The 22,780-nt window shown below is 36.9% G+C and overlaps 1 protein-coding gene across 9 annotated transcripts in view; it reads right to left on the reverse strand.

The window, feature by feature from the left end:
- Positions 1–2,225: 2,225 nt before the first annotated feature.
- USP34 (ubiquitin specific peptidase 34) overlaps positions 2,226–22,780 on the reverse strand; it is a 251,154-nt gene continuing 230,599 nt past the window's right edge. For 6 of the 9 annotated variants that reach the window (XM_043603460.1, XM_043603458.1, XM_043603461.1 and 3 more), the window contains 12 exons: positions 22,133–22,290; positions 20,370–20,448; positions 18,702–18,828; positions 17,789–17,896; positions 16,713–16,817; positions 16,472–16,596; positions 15,358–15,481; positions 7,012–7,091; positions 4,766–4,906; positions 4,516–4,659; positions 3,687–3,846; positions 2,226–3,483 (listed from right to left, as the gene is read on the reverse strand). In XM_043603460.1, the coding sequence (XP_043459395.1) occupies positions 2,876–3,483; positions 3,687–3,846; positions 4,516–4,659; positions 4,766–4,906; positions 7,012–7,091; positions 15,358–15,481; positions 16,472–16,596; positions 16,713–16,817; positions 17,789–17,896; positions 18,702–18,828; positions 20,370–20,448; positions 22,133–22,290 (1,959 nt within the window). In that variant the 3' untranslated portion in view covers positions 2,226–2,875. Of the gene's footprint in view, positions 3,484–3,686; positions 3,847–4,515; positions 4,660–4,765; positions 4,907–7,011; positions 7,092–15,357; positions 15,482–16,471; positions 16,597–16,712; positions 16,818–17,788; positions 17,897–18,701; positions 18,829–20,369; positions 20,449–22,132; positions 22,291–22,780 lie in introns of those variants that run through there. The other 3 variants (XM_043603465.1, XM_043603464.1, XM_043603466.1) reach the window with 2 other exon arrangements.

Consider the following 22,780-nt stretch of genomic DNA (forward strand, 5'->3'; position numbering starts at 1 on the left):
CTATGTAGTTATCCTTTGGAACATCTACTCTTCTTGAGATTCAGGCTTCATCTCCAACGGGTTGGGGTGTGAGGATCCCCACGGTGACACTGCACATGACCGAACTGTTTGACCCAACTGTAGAGCAGCTGTACAGCATCTTCACTGTGAAAGATGTAAGTAACTTCCCAAGCTAGGGCCCCCAGTGCTGATGTGGGGAGAAAATGTGCCACTAAGAACTGGAGCTGGTTTTTGGTTTCCCAGATAGCCATGTTTTTATGATTGAAGAGACCTAGCATGGTGGTGATAGAGGTCTTTAGGATAACTTCTAAAAAAATTTAAGGGCTAAAAGATGGGCATTTTTAGGGAAATATGTCTGCACTTAGGGGATACAATACTGGGTTTTCTCCTTCAGAAAGGGAGAGAAAGCTGTAAGTAAACACTATTCAGGATTAGGAAAAAACCAAAAAAAACAAAAACCCCAAACCACAGTGATGATTTTGTTAATACTTTGCCTTTGAACCTTTAGGTTCAAAAGGTGATAGGGCATGATGGGATGACATGTCTCTTGTATGTTTTACTTGGTTAGCTGGTGCATAAATTTTCTAAATCTCTTGCTATATTAGAAGCTGAAAAAGGAGGGACATTCCAAATGTTTGATGGGAAAATCACTGGCGAATATGTAGAATTGGTAAGTAATCTTTAGGGTTAAAGAAAAGTAAGCTGGGACTGACCCTTCTGTTACATTGCTTTTTAAAAATCTGTGTTTTTAATTTACTTTTTTATCTGAGTTCACAGAAACTTGAGAAATTTATAAAATTGGTTATGGTAAATAGTTACGTATACTTGGTGTAGAACAAGTAAATGTTACAAATACTAAGTAGTGATAAAGATGAAGCCTTAGTTGCATAGTAATTGTACTGGTTTTAGAAGAAAGAAGTATAGTTAATTCCCCTCAACTCTTGGTCTAGAAGTTTCACATTTCTGCCACCTAAATCACTAGGGTCTGTGTTGCCCAGTGTCACCCTTGACATCAGCCCAGTTTTGGTTACCACTGTCACTATACTTCTGTCCTTGATGTTACTGCTGTTAAGGACATTGTGGCACCTAGAACAATGGATTCTCAGTGATGCTGGCATATAACCTGGAAGATGGGACTGTATGTTGTTTGTTGATTACCTTTAGTACCTCAGGAGTTTTAATGAAAGGATTTTCTGTGTTGCACTGGAAGTTTTAAAAGATGTCTTAAGGGAATTTCCCCTGTGTTTTTAGTTGACAAAAAGATCGTCATGAAATGGAGACATAGGAACTGGCCAGAAGGTATGTTAGTAGTATCCTTTGTTATAAGAATTGCGAAACACTCAAGATTTCTCCCCCCACCTCGACTGTAATAAGCCAGTTGTAGTACTGTATGGATAGTTTTCATAATGCAGTAATAAGCTCCTTCTTTTTCTTCTAGAACACCATGCGACAGTTGCACTGAATTTTGTGCCTACTCCAGGGCAAAACGGAATTGCAGTTGGACTGTAAAGGAGTTCCTGTTTGTAAAGAAGAGGGCATGAAATCCTGTTGGCAGAAGCAGCATTTTGAAGAAATAAAATGTTTACTGAAGCTGACTACCCTAAATGGTTGAATTAGAAGATTTTGTAAGTCTACCTCTTCTCAATCCTTTTAAAAAAGAAAACACCCTTAATTTATATTGGATGAAATCCATGACCTCTTACAGAATTCAAAACATTGTTTGAATCTTTACTACGATTGGACTCTCATTGGGTTAAAAGTAGCAAGCAATGTGGAAATTAGGTATTAACCTTACCTCCCATAGATGCTCCTCTGGGAACAGATTGAGCCTCTGAGTACAGATAGTTGAAGTTTCCCACTAAAGCTTGTCCTGGCAAGCCACTCTGAGCTGTAGTTTTAGTTCAGGAAGACAAAAAAATAAATGGCATGTCGATACTTTTCCTTTATTTCACTTCAGGGTTTTAAGGTCTGTAGCTCTTTAGGTAGCATAGCAGCCATGTGTTCAGAAGCATGTTGGAGTGAGGTGCTTTGGGCCTTGTCATCAGGCTACTCCCTGCAGTGGTTATGCACTCCGGGCGGAGGACCGACAGGCTGCGGGGCAGCTTACGTTCTGGATCGCCGCCAGCACTAAGGAACTAGAGTATAATGGAGAAATGCTTCCCTCCCGCTCAGTGTCCTCATTACTTTCATCTGAGAAGACTAAAGCAATGTTAAATGTAAACAAATGAAAAGTCATCACAATCAGTTTAATTAAGTGCACAGAATAGCAATCAATCAGTCATGTCAATAAAAATAAAACAATTATTTTTACATCAAGTGTGCTTTATTTCCTCCACAGGTATTCTGTTAAATAAAGCACCATTTATATACTGCCAGGCCACAGCTAAAGAGGATTCTTTACAGAATCAAATTTCTTGTGGTTGTTCCGTATACAAGTAAACTTAATTTTGATAATAAGAACCACAGCGATCGGAGGCGACCTGCCTCTATTATAAGGTACAAAACTGGCACAGAGGACACCATATTATACACAGTAAAAATGCTGTAAGTTTAAATTACATTGTACAGGGCCAGGGAACCCTGTTCCTCCCAGACAGCCATATTAAATGAAAGCCACTACAGTGAACTCTTAATTACATAAAACATATCCGTTATCTGATTGCCCTTTAGAAAGTATACTGAAGATGCAAATTTTTTCATCTGGAGTTCTGCCTGACCAAGAATTAAGCCTATAAATCTATCTTGCCATTCAAGCAGAGAGCACTGGACAAACTGAAGCACAAAAACAGAAATAAGCAAAACTTATACAAACAGCTTTGGGGGTGGGGGATGGAGAGAAGGGACCTTAAAAGTAGTAGACATGCTACATCTAATGTCAAGAAGCAGCTTGGTTTCCTTTGCCAGATATCCTTGTGATCACATGGATTGTAGATTCAATGGTCCTACACAGAGTATCTAAAATGTCGTGTTGCTGCATGTGACTAAAGAGTCCTCTGGAATGGCCACAACTGAGTGATAGAGCAGCCTCAGGGTCCTGGGAGGGCAAAGCTTGACCATCACAGCTTCTCAAGTCAGCTAAGTCAGAGAGAACTGCAGAGATAGAAGTAGAAGGGAACTCAGACTCTTCCTCAGCTAGGTTAGAATCCTTGGAACAGTGGAGGTCCTTGAACTCTTTACAGTCTTCAAATCTACCTTCGTTGGACTGTTCTTCTGCATGCTGTGACCTGATACTTGACATGTCTTCTGAAAACGAAGATGGAACTTCCATTCGATATTCTTTAACAGAACTATTTTCAGGGGAAGGAAGATCTTGCTCGGTTCCTGGATCAATAATTGAAGAGTCTCTTGTCTCATTGTCTGAAGTGCTAGTTGGGGTTAGGACCTCCCTAGTTTCTGTTTTCATGTCGCTGATACAGCTGTCTACAGTGTGCTCCTCATCACTGCTAACACGCCTTCTTTTAACAGGAGTTGCCCCTTCATCATCTGTAAAAATGAACATCATTCTCTGAAAGGAGTCATTGAGATCACACCGGGGCGGGGGGGTGTTTGCGGGAAATTTTGTTCTTAGCATTTATACCTAGGAGACCCAACTGAACAGACAGCTCTTACAAAGTCAATTACACTGAGTGTATTCTTCCCCCTCTCCCACCCTGAAGGTATAATTAATATTAGTCCACAAAGCTAACCTTTAGTTTTTCTTTCTTTGGCTTCTTGCTCTTGGAGTGAGTTTCTCTGCTGCAGACAAGTCCTGCATTTGCTTAAAAGCTCTTGCAGAGTTGGAATTAGAGCTGGGTTTAATTGCTTGGGAGTGTGGACTGACAGGAGCAAAGCAAGTGCACGCAGATCCTGTAAACCCAGAAAGGAACATGTCAAATTCTAAAGCTAACATTTTGACACAGCTGTTTATAGTTTAACACACATTTACTTTTCCAGGAATCCATTCTGGTTTCTTTTGCATTTTTAGAGAATGCTAAAACTAGAAAGCCAGCATTAGGATATTATCCGTGAGAAATTAAGGCCTCAATCTAGAAATCAGTTTCTCAAATAGGCTGATTTCTGGTGAATGTCACAAATAGTAAGGTCTTAACTCACCTAGCTCTGCAACCTGTTCTGGCATCTAAGCAACATTTTGTTACTTGGAAAACTGCTGCTGGACATGTGCTAGCATTCCATTATTGTATGACCTCTGGGTATCATGGAAATCTATATAAGGCACCTAATTCCCTAGGTTTAATTGCCTTTATAATCAATGGATCATTAATCTGATTGTTTCAGTTATTTATGAGCCACAGGCAATAACAGAAACATCACAAGTAATGTTTTCAAAAAATGTAAACAAGTAGAGATAAAAGGAATGTCTCCTCTTAATGGTTTCACTGCCCATAGTGAACACATGTTTTTAGAAATTTGGTAGTTTTTCCAGAGTTTGAAGAAGTTATGATAGTAAAATAGTACTAAAGCCAAAGGTGATTTAAGGAAAGTTCTTAAGTACAACATCCCTCCCCCAGTTCTTACCCCATTTAAAGAAGCACTTGCTTTGGAAATTTCAACACGGTTGGTGAAATCAGACTGCATATTCTGATACTGATTTATCAAGTTTGTAATTAGGGTGCTGATCAGATTGGCACAGTTTGCTTCAGAAAACACTTGACCTTGAACCTGAGAAAAAGAGATTAAAAACAAATCTCCAAAAGACCAACACCATGAAAACACAACCACTAACTAGGTAGAAGTAACACAATGAGTTTTCAAAGGTAGGACATACCTTTAGAAGAAAATGTGTCATGAATGTGTACACAATGTTGTTGTTTAGAAAAGTTCTTTCATCCATCAGGATACACTTTATATATTCTGCAAAAACGGGATCTTCACACAAAAGCTTGATGCAATTTTTTGACATAGCAGACTACAGTAGGGGAGAAGAAGTACTGATGGTTGAGCACTGAAATAACTGCAAGGCTTACACACTGCTTATGATGAACATCCAAAGTCATTTAAGTCCTTTCAGAGACCACTTCTAACTCCAGTTATAGTAACTGTACTCCCGATAAAACAAGTCTTAGTCACTTGGACTCTACATGTAAGTATAAGAGGAAGAGAGACTTGTAACAAGTCTGAAGGGCAAAAGGAACAAATAGGTTTCCAAAGAAATGCAACTTTATTATCTAGCATTAAATGAGGGAATAAGGACTGGACAAATTAAGACCAGCAAATAGGATGAGAATGTTTGCAGAGGACCAATTAATGGATAATAGGTAACCAAACTATATACAGAAAAAAGACAAATTTTAAGAATTAAACTTATTCCATAAAAGGAATTAAAATGTTAAGCAATAGTAATTTGTTTGGAAATATCCTCCCCACCCCCCATGAATACTGCAAAGTAAACAGCAAACCTCCTTTACCTCCCAAGAATTAGTGGTTCCCAAAATACAGAAGAAATTTTACTAAAATTGCATTCCCCTGTTTTTAAATGGTCATGACTCTTCAACACAAGTAGTAAATATCTTTAAGTAAATCTATTCTCTAGATTATAGGTATTTTAATAAAAGATCATTTATATGGGAGATAAAATGGAGGATTTAATAAAACAGGACAAAGTTTAGATAATATGTACAGGTATATGCTTATTTTATTCGAGTAAGCAACTTGGTAAGTCACTCAAGTTCCTCCAAAAAATCAGAAGTCGAATAGGACCAGGACCCAGCTCTTCAGATGCTTGGTGTCAGGAAAATCTGCCTAATTCTACCAGCCAGAGCCTCTGCCTGCTGCCTGTGTTTCTTGACGGCTGCTTCTATCACGCTGGCAGACTGGAAGCCTTGGACAGTTTGGCTTTGTTTTAAAGGAAGTTTTTGGAGATGGTGGATTCTTTGGAAAACAAGCCAATTAAGGGAGCAGTAAAGTGCTGCAGTAGATAAAACAATAGGGAAGCAATAGCCAGTGGCAGAGTACAGAAACCAAAAAAAGTGACTACCCAAATCAAGAATGAAAAGAATAGCAGCAGTGGCAGAGGGAAAAAGCAGAGATCTCCCATTTACTGAATTAACCACTCAGCTAAAAACAAAAACAAAAAAACAAAACAAAGAAAAAACCCCAGGAAGTCATTTTCTCAAAGTCTCCTATGTACTACGCCATGTGATCAATGTAAATTAGCCTTTTAAAGATTCCTACTACAGAGAATAAAATGACATTTCTTGAAGGGATAGAGAGGATTCCATTTCTACACTTGAGGAGCTCAGTTTGTGAGGAGATAAACAACTATTACAGCACCGTGTGACACACATCCACCGGGAGAATAAACAGAGCATTACAGCCCAGGCAGGAGGCTGTACCAGAGGCATAAAGTGTTTCAGATACTGTAATGTGGGTAAAGTTTAGGCTAAAGTAAACAAACTCATCTCTTCCTCTGAGGATGGGCAGCTGCAACCAGTCAGGAAACCAAGTTTTCTCAGGATCTAAATCCGCCTGGTCCAAGGAATGAATCAAATCTTAGGACCAATCTGGTTTCTCCCCACCTCTCTGCCATTCTCCCCCAGAATGAAACAAGCATTATTTAGGTGCCCGCTTTAAAGAGTTGGCTCTTAAGATACTTAAAGTAGGTAGGATATAGTGTTTCCTGTTCTCAATGACCATGCTGGTAAAAAAAAGTACATCAGACGCTTGAAAACCTACTCCAAGGTAACAGGTAAGAGGTAAAGGTAAAGGACAGGTAAAGGACTTCCCCCAAAATACCTCCCTGTTTTGGACTTTTACCACAACTATTTATATTGACCTATAAATTACAAATTCAAATATATTAGCTTATCTGAAAATCCTGTGATACAAATCTACTGAAGTAAAAACCCTCAAAGGGCAACTTGATGTCCAATACTTAATAGCTATTATTTCCACTAATCATATTTTACCTAAGATTCTAAAACCTCCCCAATTTTTCCACCTAGTGTTCCTAAAATTACTGACCAAATGGTGAGCAGATGAAAGACCAAATCATCTAAAACTCATTTTCTTTACCTGAGTCTGGCATAGCTCAGTCCAAAGTTTGGGGAACAGTGCAAGATGAAGTGGCAAACCTTCATAGGCAACTAGGACACCTAATATTTGAAAAGAAATCAGAATAGGTTATAATTATAAATTATACTACTGAGGTATTCAACTTTGTAGGTACAATTCTACAGGTATTTCTAGTCACAACTATGAGTATTTTCTACATGTTTTAGAAATCTATAGAATACCTAAAGGGGAAGAATTCATTCCAATGCTTTAACCAGTGAAATAATTTAGAATGCAGTATACTTTGAATTTAGTCATATTCCACACCTCATTCCCAAAAGGATCTGAGGTAACTTAAACCAACTTGCTTTGTAAGTGTTAGAACCTTATCTGGGACAATTTAATAAAGATTATTGCAAGTGGTTCCAAAGCTTTCTTGGATTAAGGTACCACCCTGCATATTAGATAATTTTCATGGACTAGCTAAGCTGGAAGGGAGAGGTGCAAGGTCAAAGAGAGGATGAGGAGAATTAGAAAATATACTGGTCCTTCCTCTTTTACCTTGTTTCCCCGAAAACACGGAGAATTATGTGGATTTACATAGACACTGCTCTTGAGTCTAACAGCTTCTAGTCTTGTCCCCAAGCTCTTCTGGGTGGACCATACTTAGCTGTATGTCAGTGTTCTATTTGGAACCTCTATTGAATAGTTTTAACCTTTCCTCTTTCGGACTATTCCAAATGTCAAGTATTATCTTTAAGAAATGTGTTCCCCTGCCCTATGCCCTACTTCTCAAAGCACAACTGTAAGTAAATTTCCCATCTTCCACACTCCCACTTCCAGCGAAAATATGATCATGGAGAAGGAGAAATAATAAAAGTAATAAAAGTTATCCCCCTCAAGTTAAGAAAAAATTGAGTTAGACCTGAAGTCAACAAACTTCTAAAGTAAAGGGCCAAATAGTAAATATTTCAGTCTTTGCAGCCAAATGATCCCCATTGCAAATACTCAACTCCGCAGTAGTAGTGTGAAAGCAGCCAAAGACAACACTAGACGAATGGGTGTGGCTGTCTTGCAATAAAATTTTACCTAAGAACTTTGAAATTTGACTCTCATGTAATTTTCATGTCACAAAAATATTTAGAATAACAGTATTTATTAGAAAATGTAAAAACTCTCAGCGTGCAGGTATGCTCACTGGTTATACAAAAACGTGAGAATGCAGGCTATTATTATTTGCCAACCTCTGGGATGAGCCAAGGATTAAGAGAAAATCTTAAGACAGACAAGAAAGTCAGATCAGTCATCCAATTTAGTCATCCAAGGATGCCAAGATTCCCTTTTGTGGGTTAAGTTTATTTTCCTGTCAAGATTAACCCTTTGTAGAGAGATCCCCAAGCAAACTATCATCTTTCTCTTTTATCCTAACTTAATCTGGTTGGGGCTGGAGGCATTTACCCACTATAAGATCACAATATATATAAGCAAACAAGGGTATGTCATCAAAACTGTCAGGTACAGGTAAGACTTTCTATGCTCCCATGTCCGTGCATCATAATCACCCATAAAAATACAGCAAAGGGTGGCAAATTTTGGCCTACAGGCCAATTCTGGTCCACAACTTATCTTTGTATGGCCATGTGAGCTAAGGAGGGCTTTTGTATTTTTAAAGGATTGCAAAAGGAATAGTGAAACAAAGAAGAGTATGTGATGCAGATCATACATATGGCCAGCAAGGTACACTCTTTGCAGGAAGTCTGCCAACCCCTAAATCCTGCCCTGACCTAAACCCTCCCAGGTGAAAGTAGACTGCACATTACAATGTAAGTTTCTCTAGTCTTTGTCTTTATTCTTTTTTCTTAATTATTCCTCAAAACAAAACAATCTTTATTCCTATTTTCCACAACTACCAAAAAAGCCAGCACTACCACAACAAACAAAAAACTGTGGAGGTCATCCCTAATCTAACATCACTTCCAATGTTTCAAAAGCATTGTTTTATCCTCATTTCCCTTTTTTTTTTCAATGAAGAAATCAGGCTTAGAGAGACTATGTAATCTGCTCAGGTTCATCCCAAAAGCCAGGGAGCAAAACATCTACCCCAGGTAGATCTGATTGTGAAGCCTGTAATCTTTTCAATAACCAGTGTTTCCCCAAACTTCAATCATTCATGCCATTTTCCTAAGTGTTTTCATATGTGCCTATCACGTACACTGTTTACTTAACACTATTCTTTAGATTCACTTAGGGAGGCTAATACTACATCAGCCTTAGGCAACAGAACTAAGAAGTCATAAATTTAGTATACTAGTTTTGTATTTTTGTGACACTGTAAGATCCATACCTATTTATGAATATACAATTATTTTCCCTGGACCATCTTATTATATACACTACACTCTGGAAAACACTGCGCCACCATGGTGAGCTAATGAAACCTCTTTCGCAGCCCTATTTCCTCTCTGAGGTGCACCTCCTTTGGAAGGAGGGCCATCCCTTCAGAGCAACAAAGTATCACTTTCTTTCTAGTCTAGCATTTTCACAAAGCACTGAGGGATCAGGGGTATCTTGGCTCTGTAACTCAAGGTAGAGGCCAATGCCATCCTACTCTACACATTCCTCCAATACGTTCTGGGGTGCTTTACTGGTTACAAAGCACAGGCATCCCGACGCAATCAAGGCACACGTCCAAGCCTTGTTTCAAGAATCAGGATGAGTAGGCCTAAGACATATTGGGTTCGTCCACTTATCTTTCTTTATCCTGTGACTTCAGGCATCCTCAACGGGTCCTTACCCCACCCCATCTATGAAGTACTATACAATAATCCAAAACTATTCCAAATAACTTTTCCTCATTAATAACACTTTATACTGTAGAAGCTACTAGATGAGTTATTAAAAATCTTTTAAAAACTGCTTTTGTAGGTAGAATGGTAATTCAGATGATTGCTTTGAGGATGAAGTATTGTATATGTATATTTACTGCTTAGGGTCTCTCCTATCTGAATTGGGTTAAGATTATTTGTCTAGTTTTCTGTAGCAGTGTTTAGCCCATCCAAGCATTATCCATGGGAAGTGGGAGTCAATGGATGAAAGCCCACAACTAATGGTTCACTACAGGAATGAATCATCAAGACATCTTAGCCACAGAATATCACACATCTGATTCTTCTGATTCCTCCTGTTCTCACTCATACCCATTAAGCAACCTATTGCTATTTATTTGGCTTCCCATGTTGGTTACTGGAAAAAAATCTGCTTGCCCTACCACAGAGTATTCAGATCACTGTGCCAGTTCTTCCTCTTTGTGAATTAACTTGTAATGAACTGCTAATTATAAATATGTCTATTAAATGCAATTACTAAGTATTAGCCTGGGATAGATGGATTTGCCCTTGGTAGACACTGCCTTCTGATCTGTACTGAATAACTGGTATATTCATTAACCCTAAGACGTCTTTTGGGAACAGCTAACTGGCTGTCAGTAGCATCAGGACATCAAAAAAGGTAAAGCATGAACCACAGATGTGTTTTTGATAAGATGAATTTCTAATTTGTTTACTTTTACCAACTATACTAATTTTTTAATTCCAGAGATTTTGAAGATTTTAGATTTTTAGGTATATACAATGTTACTTGCAAAAATTTCCTTTTAGTATTTTTTACTTTCATTTACTAAGGCATTAACAAAATTGTCAAAAGCAATGTTAAATAATAAAAGTGACAGATTCTTGTTTTATCTCTGAAAATGAAAATTGTTTATAAATCTAGGAATTTGTCATTTAATTTTACTTGAGCATCTCACTGTTAATTTTGCACGTCAACCCTGGTAACTTAAAAAAATATATTGGGAGTCTGCAATAGCAGTTTCCTATACTTTTTTTTTTTTTCCTATACTACTCCCCCCCCCCCCCCCCCCCCCCCCCCCCCCCCCCCCCACTTTTCTTAAGTAGGCTTCATGCCCAGTGTGGAGCCATGCAGGGCTTGAACTCATGACCCTGAGATCAAGACCTGAGCGGAGATCAAGAATCAAATGCTTGGGGCACCTGGGTGGCTCAGTCAGTTGAGCATCTGACTTCAGCTCAGGTCATGTTATCTCAAGGTTCGTGAGTTCAAGCCCCACACTGGGCTCTGTGCTGACAGCTCAGAGCCTGGAGCCTGCCTCAGATTGTGTCGCCTTCTCCCTTTGTCCCTCCTCTTCTTGCACTCTGTGTCTTGTCTCTCAAAAATAAAATAAACGTTAAGAAAAAAAAATTACAAAAAAAAAAAAAAAAAAAAAAGCGGATGCTTAACTGACTAATAAGCCAGCCAGGCGATCTTCCTATACTACTACTTTTAAAAATTTTGTTCCCCCGCCACCCCCAAGACAAATGATCATTGCAAATGATTTCAAACTTATAGACATTTAACCCAGACAATGAAAGCAACCCATAATTTTATCCTTATACCACCGGAGTATAAGCCTCTAGGTTTGGTTTTTTTTTAAACATGTACTAAGTGATTTTTCCTATTGTTCTAAGTCTGTGGTCACATTCTGCATACTGTTTTCCAATTTGCTTTTTTTCATGTAATCTAAGGTCCTATCTTTTTAAAGACCATAAAATACACATGAATTATTTAAAGACTATACAATAAATTACAGGTTTACTCAGCTCAACTCTTATTGTTGAACATCTGGGTTTCCAGTTTTTATCCAATACAAACTGAGTGAAAATAAACACCCTATGCATGTTGTTGGACACTTTTATGAGTAGAGTAGGGTAGATTCTTAGATCTGGTATTGCGGGATCAAGGGTCATGAACAATATAAAGTGATAATGTTAATAATATGCCTCCTCAAATTGACTCCATTAAAACATCTCTTCTTTCCCAAAACTGTTTATGCATACCATCTAAACTTTATCTCATAGTTGGGGGGAAAAAAAAGAGAGAAAAGAGAAATCATGATTAGTAAGGCAGGGAAAATCCTCATATGGTTACAACACATTTACTTGTTTTGTATGTGAAGAAGTTGCCTGTTGATGGCCTTTTACTTATTTTACTTAATGTCCTTTCCCATCTCACTGAATCCTAAAAATTCTTTATATATTGCCAATACTAACCACTTATCTGTTAAGAATGCAAATATTTTCCCCACTAGCTATATTTTCATCGATGGCATTTTTCAACATGTAGTAATTTCAATTTTTACACTGCCAAAGATTTTATTTTATTGTTTATGGGTTTTGTGTCCTGCTTAATGGTCTTTCAAATCTCAAGGTGCTAACTATGTGATTCTGTGTTTTTCTTTATTGTTATGACTTTATTTTTCACAGCTAAATCTTTAATCCTCCTGTAATCTATTTAAGTATAAGATATTAAAGTCCTGCCCCTTCTCTCCCTGAGTAGCTGACTGATTCTCTCAATACCATACAATGTCCACAAATCTGACAGGTCATCTTAATTGACTCCAAACCCCCATGTATCCTTATGTTTATTTGGGGCTGTTTTCCATTGCTTGTGTATGTTTTTCTGCCCATGTATTTTCATATCTGCTTCACACAGTTTTAAACACTGTAATTCACTTTTATGTAAGAAAGAAGAGAAAATAAACCTATATTTGCTGCTTTTATGCAAAAAAAGATAAAAAAATTTAATAAAAGTGGGGGATAGGTCTGTGATATTGTGATGTGTACTTCTTGCTATTTTGAATATGTGTATGTATTAAATCTTAAAAATAAAATAAAAAATTACTGATCTTTGGTAAGTTTTTTTTTTTTTAAATCAATAGTGCCAGTCCCTCTTATTCTTTTCTAGAATTTTTTTGGCTAAATTCCACTATTTTTAAATATCAAAATACTGTAATTTCAGACACAATTATTTCACATGGAAGTCAGTAGCTTTGTTCACTCTCCCCAAATTCTCCCCCACTTCTGTGTCTCCGTAGCCCCATGCCTACCTCCACTTCAAAAGCACTCCAACCCACACTTTACTGTTTTGCACCTGTAACTCTAATATACAATTATTACACAATTCCTTTTTGTCTCCCAACAAATCTTAAAATCTGTTTAGTTATCCATAAGAATTACCAGAGACTTTTCGTCAACACTGGAAGTGACCTACAATCATATAGGTCTTGAGACAACCCCACCTGTGGTCACAATATTCTGGCCCTTGGACCATCTAACCTCAAGGCTCAAATGATTAAGGACACAACCAGTTTAAATTTGATCTTTCCTTGTTGCCAAATATAAGTTTTTGAAGAAATTATACAAGTTGAAACTCCTTATCAATTTGCCTGCTCCCTATTACAGTCAATGTGGGCTGGCTTTGCTTTCTCAAGCTCTCTCCTAGGTGCCTCTCCCTGGAAATAATCATTGCAACTGAAAGCAGGAGTTAACCTGAAACACTGGGATGTACTCTCGCTATTCAGATGACACATAAGGAAAGCACTGCTTTTAGGTCTTTGTTTTATTTCATATTCAAAATAATGTCTAATTTTCTGCATTAAGAGATAACCATGACTTCTAGGGAAGATGGCAGAGTAGGAGGATCCTAATAAAAATACATAAATGAATTAACTAATTAAAAAAAAAAGGTACAACCTGCTCAACTTGTGAAGGCTTTGTTTTGTATCAATACAGCCACCAGCCACATCTGGCTAAGTTTGGTTAAAATGAAATGAAATGAAAATTCCATTTCTTAAATCACATTTCAAGTTCTCAACACTCACATATGGCTTGTGGCTATCATAATGTGGACGATGATGCAGTTGGGAGAGTATTTCCATCCTCATACACTAACCACTAGGAGGCAGCATCAACAGTGCTTCATGGTTATTAAAGGGATGGGAATATAAAATATGAAAGTTGATTTAGCTAATGCTGATGGCTAAGTGTATGTCCTCTTTCCCTTCCTCCTCGCCTCCATGTTTATTTTCCCTGAAACATGTATTTGTATTGATGAGGAAAGACAGTCCCAAAGAGGGTACAACATTCACTATTTGATCACAGCTGTTCAAGCAGCCAAAATAGTTCCTCACATAACTTTTGGTATAAATCACGTGAACACAATTACCAAGAACTTTTCTTAAGGTCAGCATTTTAAGAAGTCCCCCTTCTTATCTGGGAACAAGGCTGTGTTACCAGAATTCCTGGACATTTTCTCACACTCGATCACTGCCACTGCTAGGTTTTAGTTTTTTACCAAGTGCCATGAATGAACTGTGTAATCATGAAATGGCCAATCTCATCATGTGCTTCCCCACCCACAGCCCCCACTTGGCACTTCAGCCACATATGTATAAAACCAGCTAATGATAACAGGTGGAAGGAACAATCTTCCAAATCTGAAGACACTCTAATCACTTACCAATAAGATGGTTTTTCTGAAGAGGAATTATCCCTGACAGCTGTTACCACTTCCTTCTTCTTGGATAATGGAACCTAAGGTATGTTCACATCTTTTGCCCTACTTATAGTGGATCAAAACCTCTTCCATAGAAGGAAGGGGTTGTGATTAAAGAGGAGCACGATGGGGAGTTCTAGAGTGTGACAATATTCTGTTTCTTGACCTGGGTGGTGGTTCCATGAGCATTTCACTTCCTATGCTCTGAAACAAAACTACAGAACACTGGGAGAGGATCCTGGGCCATCCGTAAGAAGTAAGACTCACAGGCCACACAGACCCTGGTAACTCTGGAGGTCCTAAGAGAGGGGACATATCTTCTAAAGACTTTTCAGCTAGAAAAAGTCACCCAAAGGGAGCAATTCTCTTATAGGTCTCAGGCACATTCTTGAATAATTTGAGTTTTTTGCCCTTTTATAACTCACTGATGGTTTTGTTTACTATTTCTCATATCTTATCAAATTTCCTTTCTTCTCACTCATCTCTCTATGTCATGAGACTTACCTCCTAATTTACTCATATATGCACCTCTGCTTCATCCTGGCAAGCCCACTCAGTTTGCTCTTGGCATTGCCAGCTCCAAAGCACAGCTGGCACTATAGATCTCATCTTATCCTCAAGATCAGGGCTGGGAAAGTCCACCTCTCTAAGCCTGCCTCCCTAAAGCAGAGTAGTTTTTGGTATTTGTTTTTAAATTCTGCTGGGCAGATGGAGGAGGACTTGGGCTTCTATGTACAAAGTGATCAGCCCTACTCCACACTCCTTTATAGGCCAGCTGAAACTCTGGGCAGAACTATTCAATGGAAACCAGTAAGTTGGTGTTTTCTTAATAAAAATAAAAATGTTCCCAAGAATAATTAATATTTTTAAACAGTCACTTTAAAAAAGAAAAAAAGGATGGTCTCATTTTGGTCTCCCTTCCTGAGTGGCTAGGGGCTTAAAATAATTCAGTGGAATTTACTGCTCATCTTTTATACTTACTCAGCTTAACTAATGTTTCAGTAAATTTTTCACAGTTGATTGCAACTCGGCATAATAGATGGATGAATTGATGATAAGAAAAGAAGTAGTCTAGCAGCATACGATCATAAACGTCATCTTTGCCCTGAAGGTTAAAGATGATAAAATGGTTGCACTTAAATTGTATAATAAATTAAAGAGCATATTTTGTGCAAATGTAATAAGTTTAAACTCAAAAGCTGATTAAATATTTAAATTCTATAAGAACCTAGTTTTAAATTCCAAGTTTCTAGTAATGTTAAGATCTTAATTGTCACAAATTTATTTTCAGTGTGCAAATGCTATCAATTAAATTACCCATTATTTCTATATACTTTAATAAAGTAAAATTACTGTAGGATTTTAAAATGTGACACTTTAGTTCTACAGACATCATCAAGAAGAGTTGAATTAAATTTGATTTTTGAAATAGATTTCAAATGATTTCTGTAATGGTTACTACAGTGTTAATTATTTTTAATATTTTATAAGAACTTAAGTATATTTAAGATCCAAAGATGGTGGGCCAGGGGGAGTGTGAATGAAGTCGGGTGAAGATAGATAAAGGGAAAAATTGTTAAAAAAATGTTGAAACTAAGATAAATTATCCTCTGTTCAATGTTCTCTATAATTTAGAATTAGCATTATTTTAGAATATGAATTAGAAGAGAAGAATCAGACTACAAATGATGATAAATCTATCAGTGATATTAGGCTTAGGTCAAGGGATTATAAGGAAAGGGCAGTAAATGAAGTCATTGATTATATGGTCAAATTTAAACAATAATAAATACCTAACTTGACTCTTCAGGTTTAGAAATATGACCCAGTTATAATTTAGCCTAGTGACAAATACTACTAAGACTTTCTATTAGGGTATTTTTTTGAGGGAGGGAAAAAACTTATTACTTGTGCTTGTTGTTGATTTTGCAAATACTCAACCAACATTTCAGAGCACTAAAAGGAAAAAGTCCAAATGAGTCTAATCTTCTTAGGATCCACAAAATGGTCATTTAAATCTAATATAACTGCTAGAGGGGAAATTTCAAATTACTGTGTACTACAGAAACATGGTTTTCCTGGCATCCCAACATACCTTACTGGTTTCCACCATTGTGGGCAAGAGGCACATATTGAGTTCAGGGCGCGGAGGCCGAATATTGCTTTTCCCTCCTATTAGCTTGATATTTTCTCGACAAGGGAAATAAGGTCCAAGAGACACTAAGACATTAAAAGTGTACAATAAGAATAAATGGAAAAAATAAATCTCCATGTTTCAGTGTGCAGAAAGATTAAATGCCAACCACATTCAAGTACTGTGCTTGAGGAATACGTACTTGGTATATTACTATGATGATAAGTACAATGGTTGTGTTGTAGAAATGGAACCAGAGTATGAAGAAAGTCATGGGGACTCAAAAGCACAAGTTCCTTGAGGACATCTGAAAATAAAAACACAGTGTGAGTTTAAAGTAAAACTGGAGTATATATCTAACCTGCTACTTTGAAACTCACAAATCCTGTTAGTGCGATTGGTTGCAGTATGGCAGGTGGAAAGTTTTCATGAGTCTAAAATGGTTTTAGCTCCAGACATTGGGAGAAATTCTGTCTGATGCTCAATCAAATCTGAATCAGCAGAGTTACTAACCACAATATCATTTAGAAACCAAAGTTTAAAACTATTTACGTGTATTTTATTTATCCAAGAGAAGCACCATGGATAAGTACACTAAAGGAAATATTTCATGCACACTGATGTCGTGTCTTCATAAAATCAACATCACACAGACGTAAACCTTGTGATGATGACAGGCTACTGGCAGCCAGAGGTTACTGAAGTTACAGGCCAGTAATTCCACAGAACATCAGACCAAAACCGATTACTTATACATGACAGCCAGTTACTCACATCATTTTGTAAATGGAAAAACAAACAAACAAACAAACAAACCATAAATAGTTACAGTCTCTAAAGAGGACTTTAAAAAGGTAAAATACTCATGAGTCTGAGAACAGCTACTAAAGTATTTTTAGGCAAAAGAACGGACAGTGAAATAATTACTCCAACTCTTCATAATATCAGCTCTCTTTTGTAAACATTTGTGTGATTCTACCTTGTTTATATAGGACTAGATTTCAGAGCTGAAAAAGATCTAGAAATAACCTAAGCTCAAAGAGCCTTGATCACATAATTACTGGCATGTTGAAAAATATAACTAGATTTTCTAGGATTTGCTGGCCAGCATGAGTTACACATAAAAAGTAAAAATGTTTTCTGAAGCTAATACCACATCTATGGTATTAGCTTATTTCTGAAGCTAATACCACAGAACTAATACCACATCTTGCAAAAAATATTCCGTAAGAATCTTCCGCTAGGTTTTCACACAGGTATATTTTCCAAGTAACTTACCTATACAGGCATTTCTAAGTTCTGGAGGACTATAGGAATTAAGAAGAGTTAACAGTTTATGGGCAAATTCAATTCGCTCCTGCCACTGGATTAATGCTTGTTTCACATCTGCAAATACAAAAGCATACATAAATATGCCACTTGAGTTCAAACTTCCTCACAATTATTTTCTATTATTACCTACAGAATGCTAACACTAAGAAAATCAAGTTAATGACATAAACATCTTTGGTGAAAGCTAAGTGATTATTTTCATGAGATAGCTACTAACTGTTAAACCTACTAGATTGCTTTGAGAGACACAGAGCACGAGTAGGGTAGGGGCAGAGAGAGGGAGACAGAATCCCAAGCAGGCTCTGCACAGAGCCTGATGCAGGGCTCAATCTCACGAGACCAAGACATGAACTGAAACCAAGAGTCAGATGCTTAACCCACTGAGCCACCCAGGCGCCCCAAACCTGTTCGGTTTCTTAAAACATGTTATTTTAGTCATGAATATGTCCGTTTTCTAGAAATTTATATGAAGTTCAGAGTTCACACTGTGGGGGAGAGATATATTTTATAGTTATTTCTCTTGAAACTAAAAATAATCTAACCTAAGCCATGGAGGTTTCCAGCTGGAGAACCTTCACAAAATACCCATGTTGTTACTCTGCTTGGAAGCATTTTCTAGTCTCCTAAATCTGAACACTTATAAGACGCTGCCTATTCTCCAGGAAGGCATTAGAGAATAAACAAGAGCATTCCAGCTTTATATCGGGAGGTCATGATGAATATTTGATGACAGGGAGCATTCTCACCTTCTGTACCATCAACTAGAGATAAAGACAAAAATCTCTGAAACATGTGGTTTGAAACCCTTATTTTGTTCTGTAATAGTTAAAGGTAACAAAAATAAGAAGAATGACCAAACCTTTTCTCTGAAGATACGGGCGTGTAGACTTCAAAACTGAAAGGAATATTGACAGAAGTTCTACTAAATCTCCAGTCACATGGCAAGCTGTGGCTTCATGATACATCATGTGCAGAGTGTTGAATGACTACAAGTGATTTAAAAAGATGGAAATTTTCATTTCATTTTTACTTTACTGAGCCACAAAATGGTAGTGCTCACCCTTTATGACAGATATTTCCAGACTTTGTGTGTGCACATGTGCCCAAAGCCAATGTATTTGCTTTCTACCTAAAAGTCAAATTCTCCCAATTCAGCTCTTCCTTAAAATACAAAAACAGTGCTCACCTGCAGAGCTGATATTTTATGCATACATTTTGATCTGAAGGAATAATTCGTTTAATCATTTTGTTTGTTTTTGGTTACTGTTTGCTCTAAGGCCACAAGCCTTAGAGATTGCAAAACAGCAGGCAACAAGATTATGAAGAATGGGTAACTGCTGTCTCTAACATTCTAGGGCTTCGGAAGGAAGACAATAGTGAAATGGTTGTCAGCTATAGCCAAAACAGTACACCTGAATGAAGAAAAAGGGCTCCAAAAGGTAGAATTCCTTTAATCATATTAGCTTATTAAGTCTTTTCATTCCAAATCCTTAGCTTTTTTTTCCTATTTCATTTTACACAAAGCTTTTTTTTTTTTCTAATCCTCTCAAATCAGTTCCCTATAACCTATATACTATCCATAATTCAAAGTTCAAAATCCATCGTCTAGAATCTGTAGTGGTCCCTTAACTAAACAATGTACTTGTATGGCACTTAACCTATAAGCCATGAGGACAGGAACCATGTCTGTCTTGTTCACTGCTGTATACCCAGTGCCTAGCACAATGCGTGGCACAGAGTAGACATTCAAACATCTGTTGAATGAAAGAATGAAATTCTCACTACTCTTCACATACCTTTTGTTCTAGCCAAACAAAAATATGTGGCATTTTTTCAAATATGACAATACTTTGTTGCCCTTGTGGTGACCACATCATTTATCTAAATACTCTCCCACTTATCTTTACAAGTTCAAATTCTTCATAAGTGCAGTTTCAAAAATGTGGTTTTCCTATTCTGTAACACCATTAACTGAAAAAGCTATCCTAACTCTTATTTCTCATGGTGTTCTTGGCATATATTCTTTTGTCTTCTCTCCATTATTAGACTAAGGGGTAAAATGTACCTCTATGGCTTTAAAATCATCTCATAGTTGTGGATGTTCAAGAATTGTGGGAAGAATGAACAGGTGATTTTAACCACCTATAACAGTCTCAATGGCTTCCTCTGATGATGGTAATCTCAGTTTCTTAACTGTCAAATAGGTGAGATCTTGAAAAATTGTGCTAGTGATTAAATCACATGAATTTCATCTGTTTCTACCCTTACAAATGGAATCAATAAAAACAGTCGTTGTTCTAAATACAAACTAAGAAGTATGGAATTACAATGCACAAAGAAAACAACAACCTAAAAACTGTGACCTTATTATTCTTGGAATATACATTGCATTTATTGATCTGTATAACCAAAATCTAAAGACCTGTAAAACAGTCTAGCATGAATACTAAATATCCATAAAAAAAGAAGTCTTGGTGAAAACATTAAAATGAGATACGTCTACTGTAAAATGGAATAAAATATTTACCTCAGTCATCAGGATCAACCCTCGATTAAATACAACAAGTAGTCTGTCTTCATCAGATTCCAATAGTATTCTGAAGGCACTAGAAGAATACATAAAGTCCAGGTTGAGAACTCTGCATCAGAATGGAAAACTCAGGTGACAAAAAAATAGAACTAAATGGTCATTTAGACTCTCTACTTTTCTACCTACAGGAGAGACTGCTTATATCTGTTTTTTAGTAATGTAATAAAAGGAGATAATATTAAGAAACGCTCTAAATAACATGGAGAAAAGATGCATATGCTAGTATCTAGTCAACAATTGCTCGAAACAGTGCAAGAGAGGTATCATGTGAATCTTCTTAAAGTTTCAGTATAAATAATGTTTATTTTTTATGATGGGTTTATCTTCTGGATAATAACAAAATACACTTATACTATCCAAGCACTCATCAACTGGTTCTTGGGAAGAAAGAGAAACACGAAGGGGAAACATTAAACACACCATGGCCTTGAAAATAATTTATGTGATAATCCTCAAAAGTAGTTGTATTGCTCCTGTTAACAGACCTAATTTCATTATTACGTACTGGAAACTGCTGCTATATAGAAGTACAACCAGAATTCCTTCTACTTTAGTTAGATGTTTACTTTTTCAAAAAAGAATTAAGAAAGCTCAATCTTTTTTTTTTTTTTTTTTAAGAAAAAGATAAATAGTAAGCCTTGGGAAAACAATGTATTTAAAATTAATGCCAACATTTTAAAAGAATTCCTTTAGAGCAAAAGCATGAGTTAACTCATTTTGTGTACTAATAAAGATTCAAATTTGGGGCGCCTGGGTGGCGCAGTCGGCTAAGCGTCCGACTTCAGCCAGGTCACGATCTCGCGGTCCATGAGTTCGAGCCCCGCGTCAGGCTCTGGGCTGATGGCTCAGAGCCTGGAGCCTGTTTCCGATTCTGTGTCTCCCTCTCTCTCTGCCCCTCCCCTGTTCATGCTCTGTCTCTCTCTGTCCCAAAAAATAAATAAACGTTGAAAAAAAAAAAAAATTAAAAAAAAAAAAAAAAGATTCAAATTTGAAAATTTTCTCAAGAAAACCTGAAATAACTTTATCTTGGTTGATCAAGCTTAAAATATTATAGTGTTCAAAGAAATACTGCCAAAATGTGCCCCATAAAGGACATTACCTCCAAGTCTTAAATGTAATACACAGAAGTGTTTTAAGAAATTAACTTGGACTTTCTACAGTTAAGGGAATTATGTGTCATTTGTTGCAGAGTTCCTTTACAACCATTCAATAACTTCTGTAGCTCTGAACAATTATAATGATGTTTTGTTATTTGGCTAATTCTTATAGTTAAAAAAAACAGGTAGATATGGGCTAAACAATTTAAAACATTAACAGTAAGACTCATCCAAAGATGGAGAAAGCTGTTTTTGGAGGCCTCTAGAACTGAACTGTCTAAGCATAAGTCAGGATGAATAGCAACACAGAGGAGGATTCAAGCTTCAGATTTAAGATTATACATTAAGATTCTGATAAAACACATACAAACAATCCAAAACCAAAACAAAATAAAAGCTGTTCAAAAGCAGTGTTAATTTTTAAGAGCTAAATCCTTCCAAGGTAACTACATGGAAAATGCTTCCCTAATAACTTTCAAGAATTGGCAAACTCTCAGTTATAGTTTAATTATAACTCTTCAAAAGGTCCAAAAGGATAGTGCCCATTTCCTCACTTGGAAAAACAAAATATATTAAAAAAATTAACAGAAAACATCTTTTTACCTTATTAAAGTAGTCCAGCAGGAGCGGCCATCTAAGCAACGTAAGTAACAACTTATGGTTGTTTTCTTAAACTGTTTAATATCTTCTAATTCTTCTTCTCTCATATCTGGCCTCTGAGCTATAAACAGCTGCATCAGGTTAAACAGTTCTTCTACTGCCTAAAAAGGGCAAAGAAGCATTTTGGTGACCTTTTAACCCTACATTTTAGAACATTTCCTCTATTGTAGGCATTCTAAATTTCTTGGCTGGAAATTAGGTTATTCTTTCTTGGCAGGGGGGTGGGGGGGGCGTGTGGAACAATTTACTACATCATGTCTAAAGGATCTTAATTAAGGTGCTTTTTTTCAACAAGAAAAAGTAGTATATAATTCAAGGATACCAGTAATTAAAATACTCTTCATTGCATTCATTTGACTGAACTCTTAAGTAAATGTTGAATGTATTGAAAACGCCACTACTCTCCACTCCCACCATCTCCCATTTAGCAAAAAACTTCTCATATTAGCAGTTTGTGGCCTCTAGGTTGAAAAAAGGGTTCTTCACTCTTCTTCCAACCCCTTTCCTAGACTTAAACCCTCTTGATGTCACCTTGAGTTTACAACAGTGTTAAGAAGCAATACTATAATGGAATATCCAGGAATGACAGCT

Source organism: Prionailurus bengalensis, chromosome A3, assembly GCF_016509475.1.
Source record: "Prionailurus bengalensis isolate Pbe53 chromosome A3, Fcat_Pben_1.1_paternal_pri, whole genome shotgun sequence".
Classification (NCBI taxonomy): domain Eukaryota; kingdom Metazoa; phylum Chordata; class Mammalia; order Carnivora; family Felidae; genus Prionailurus; species Prionailurus bengalensis.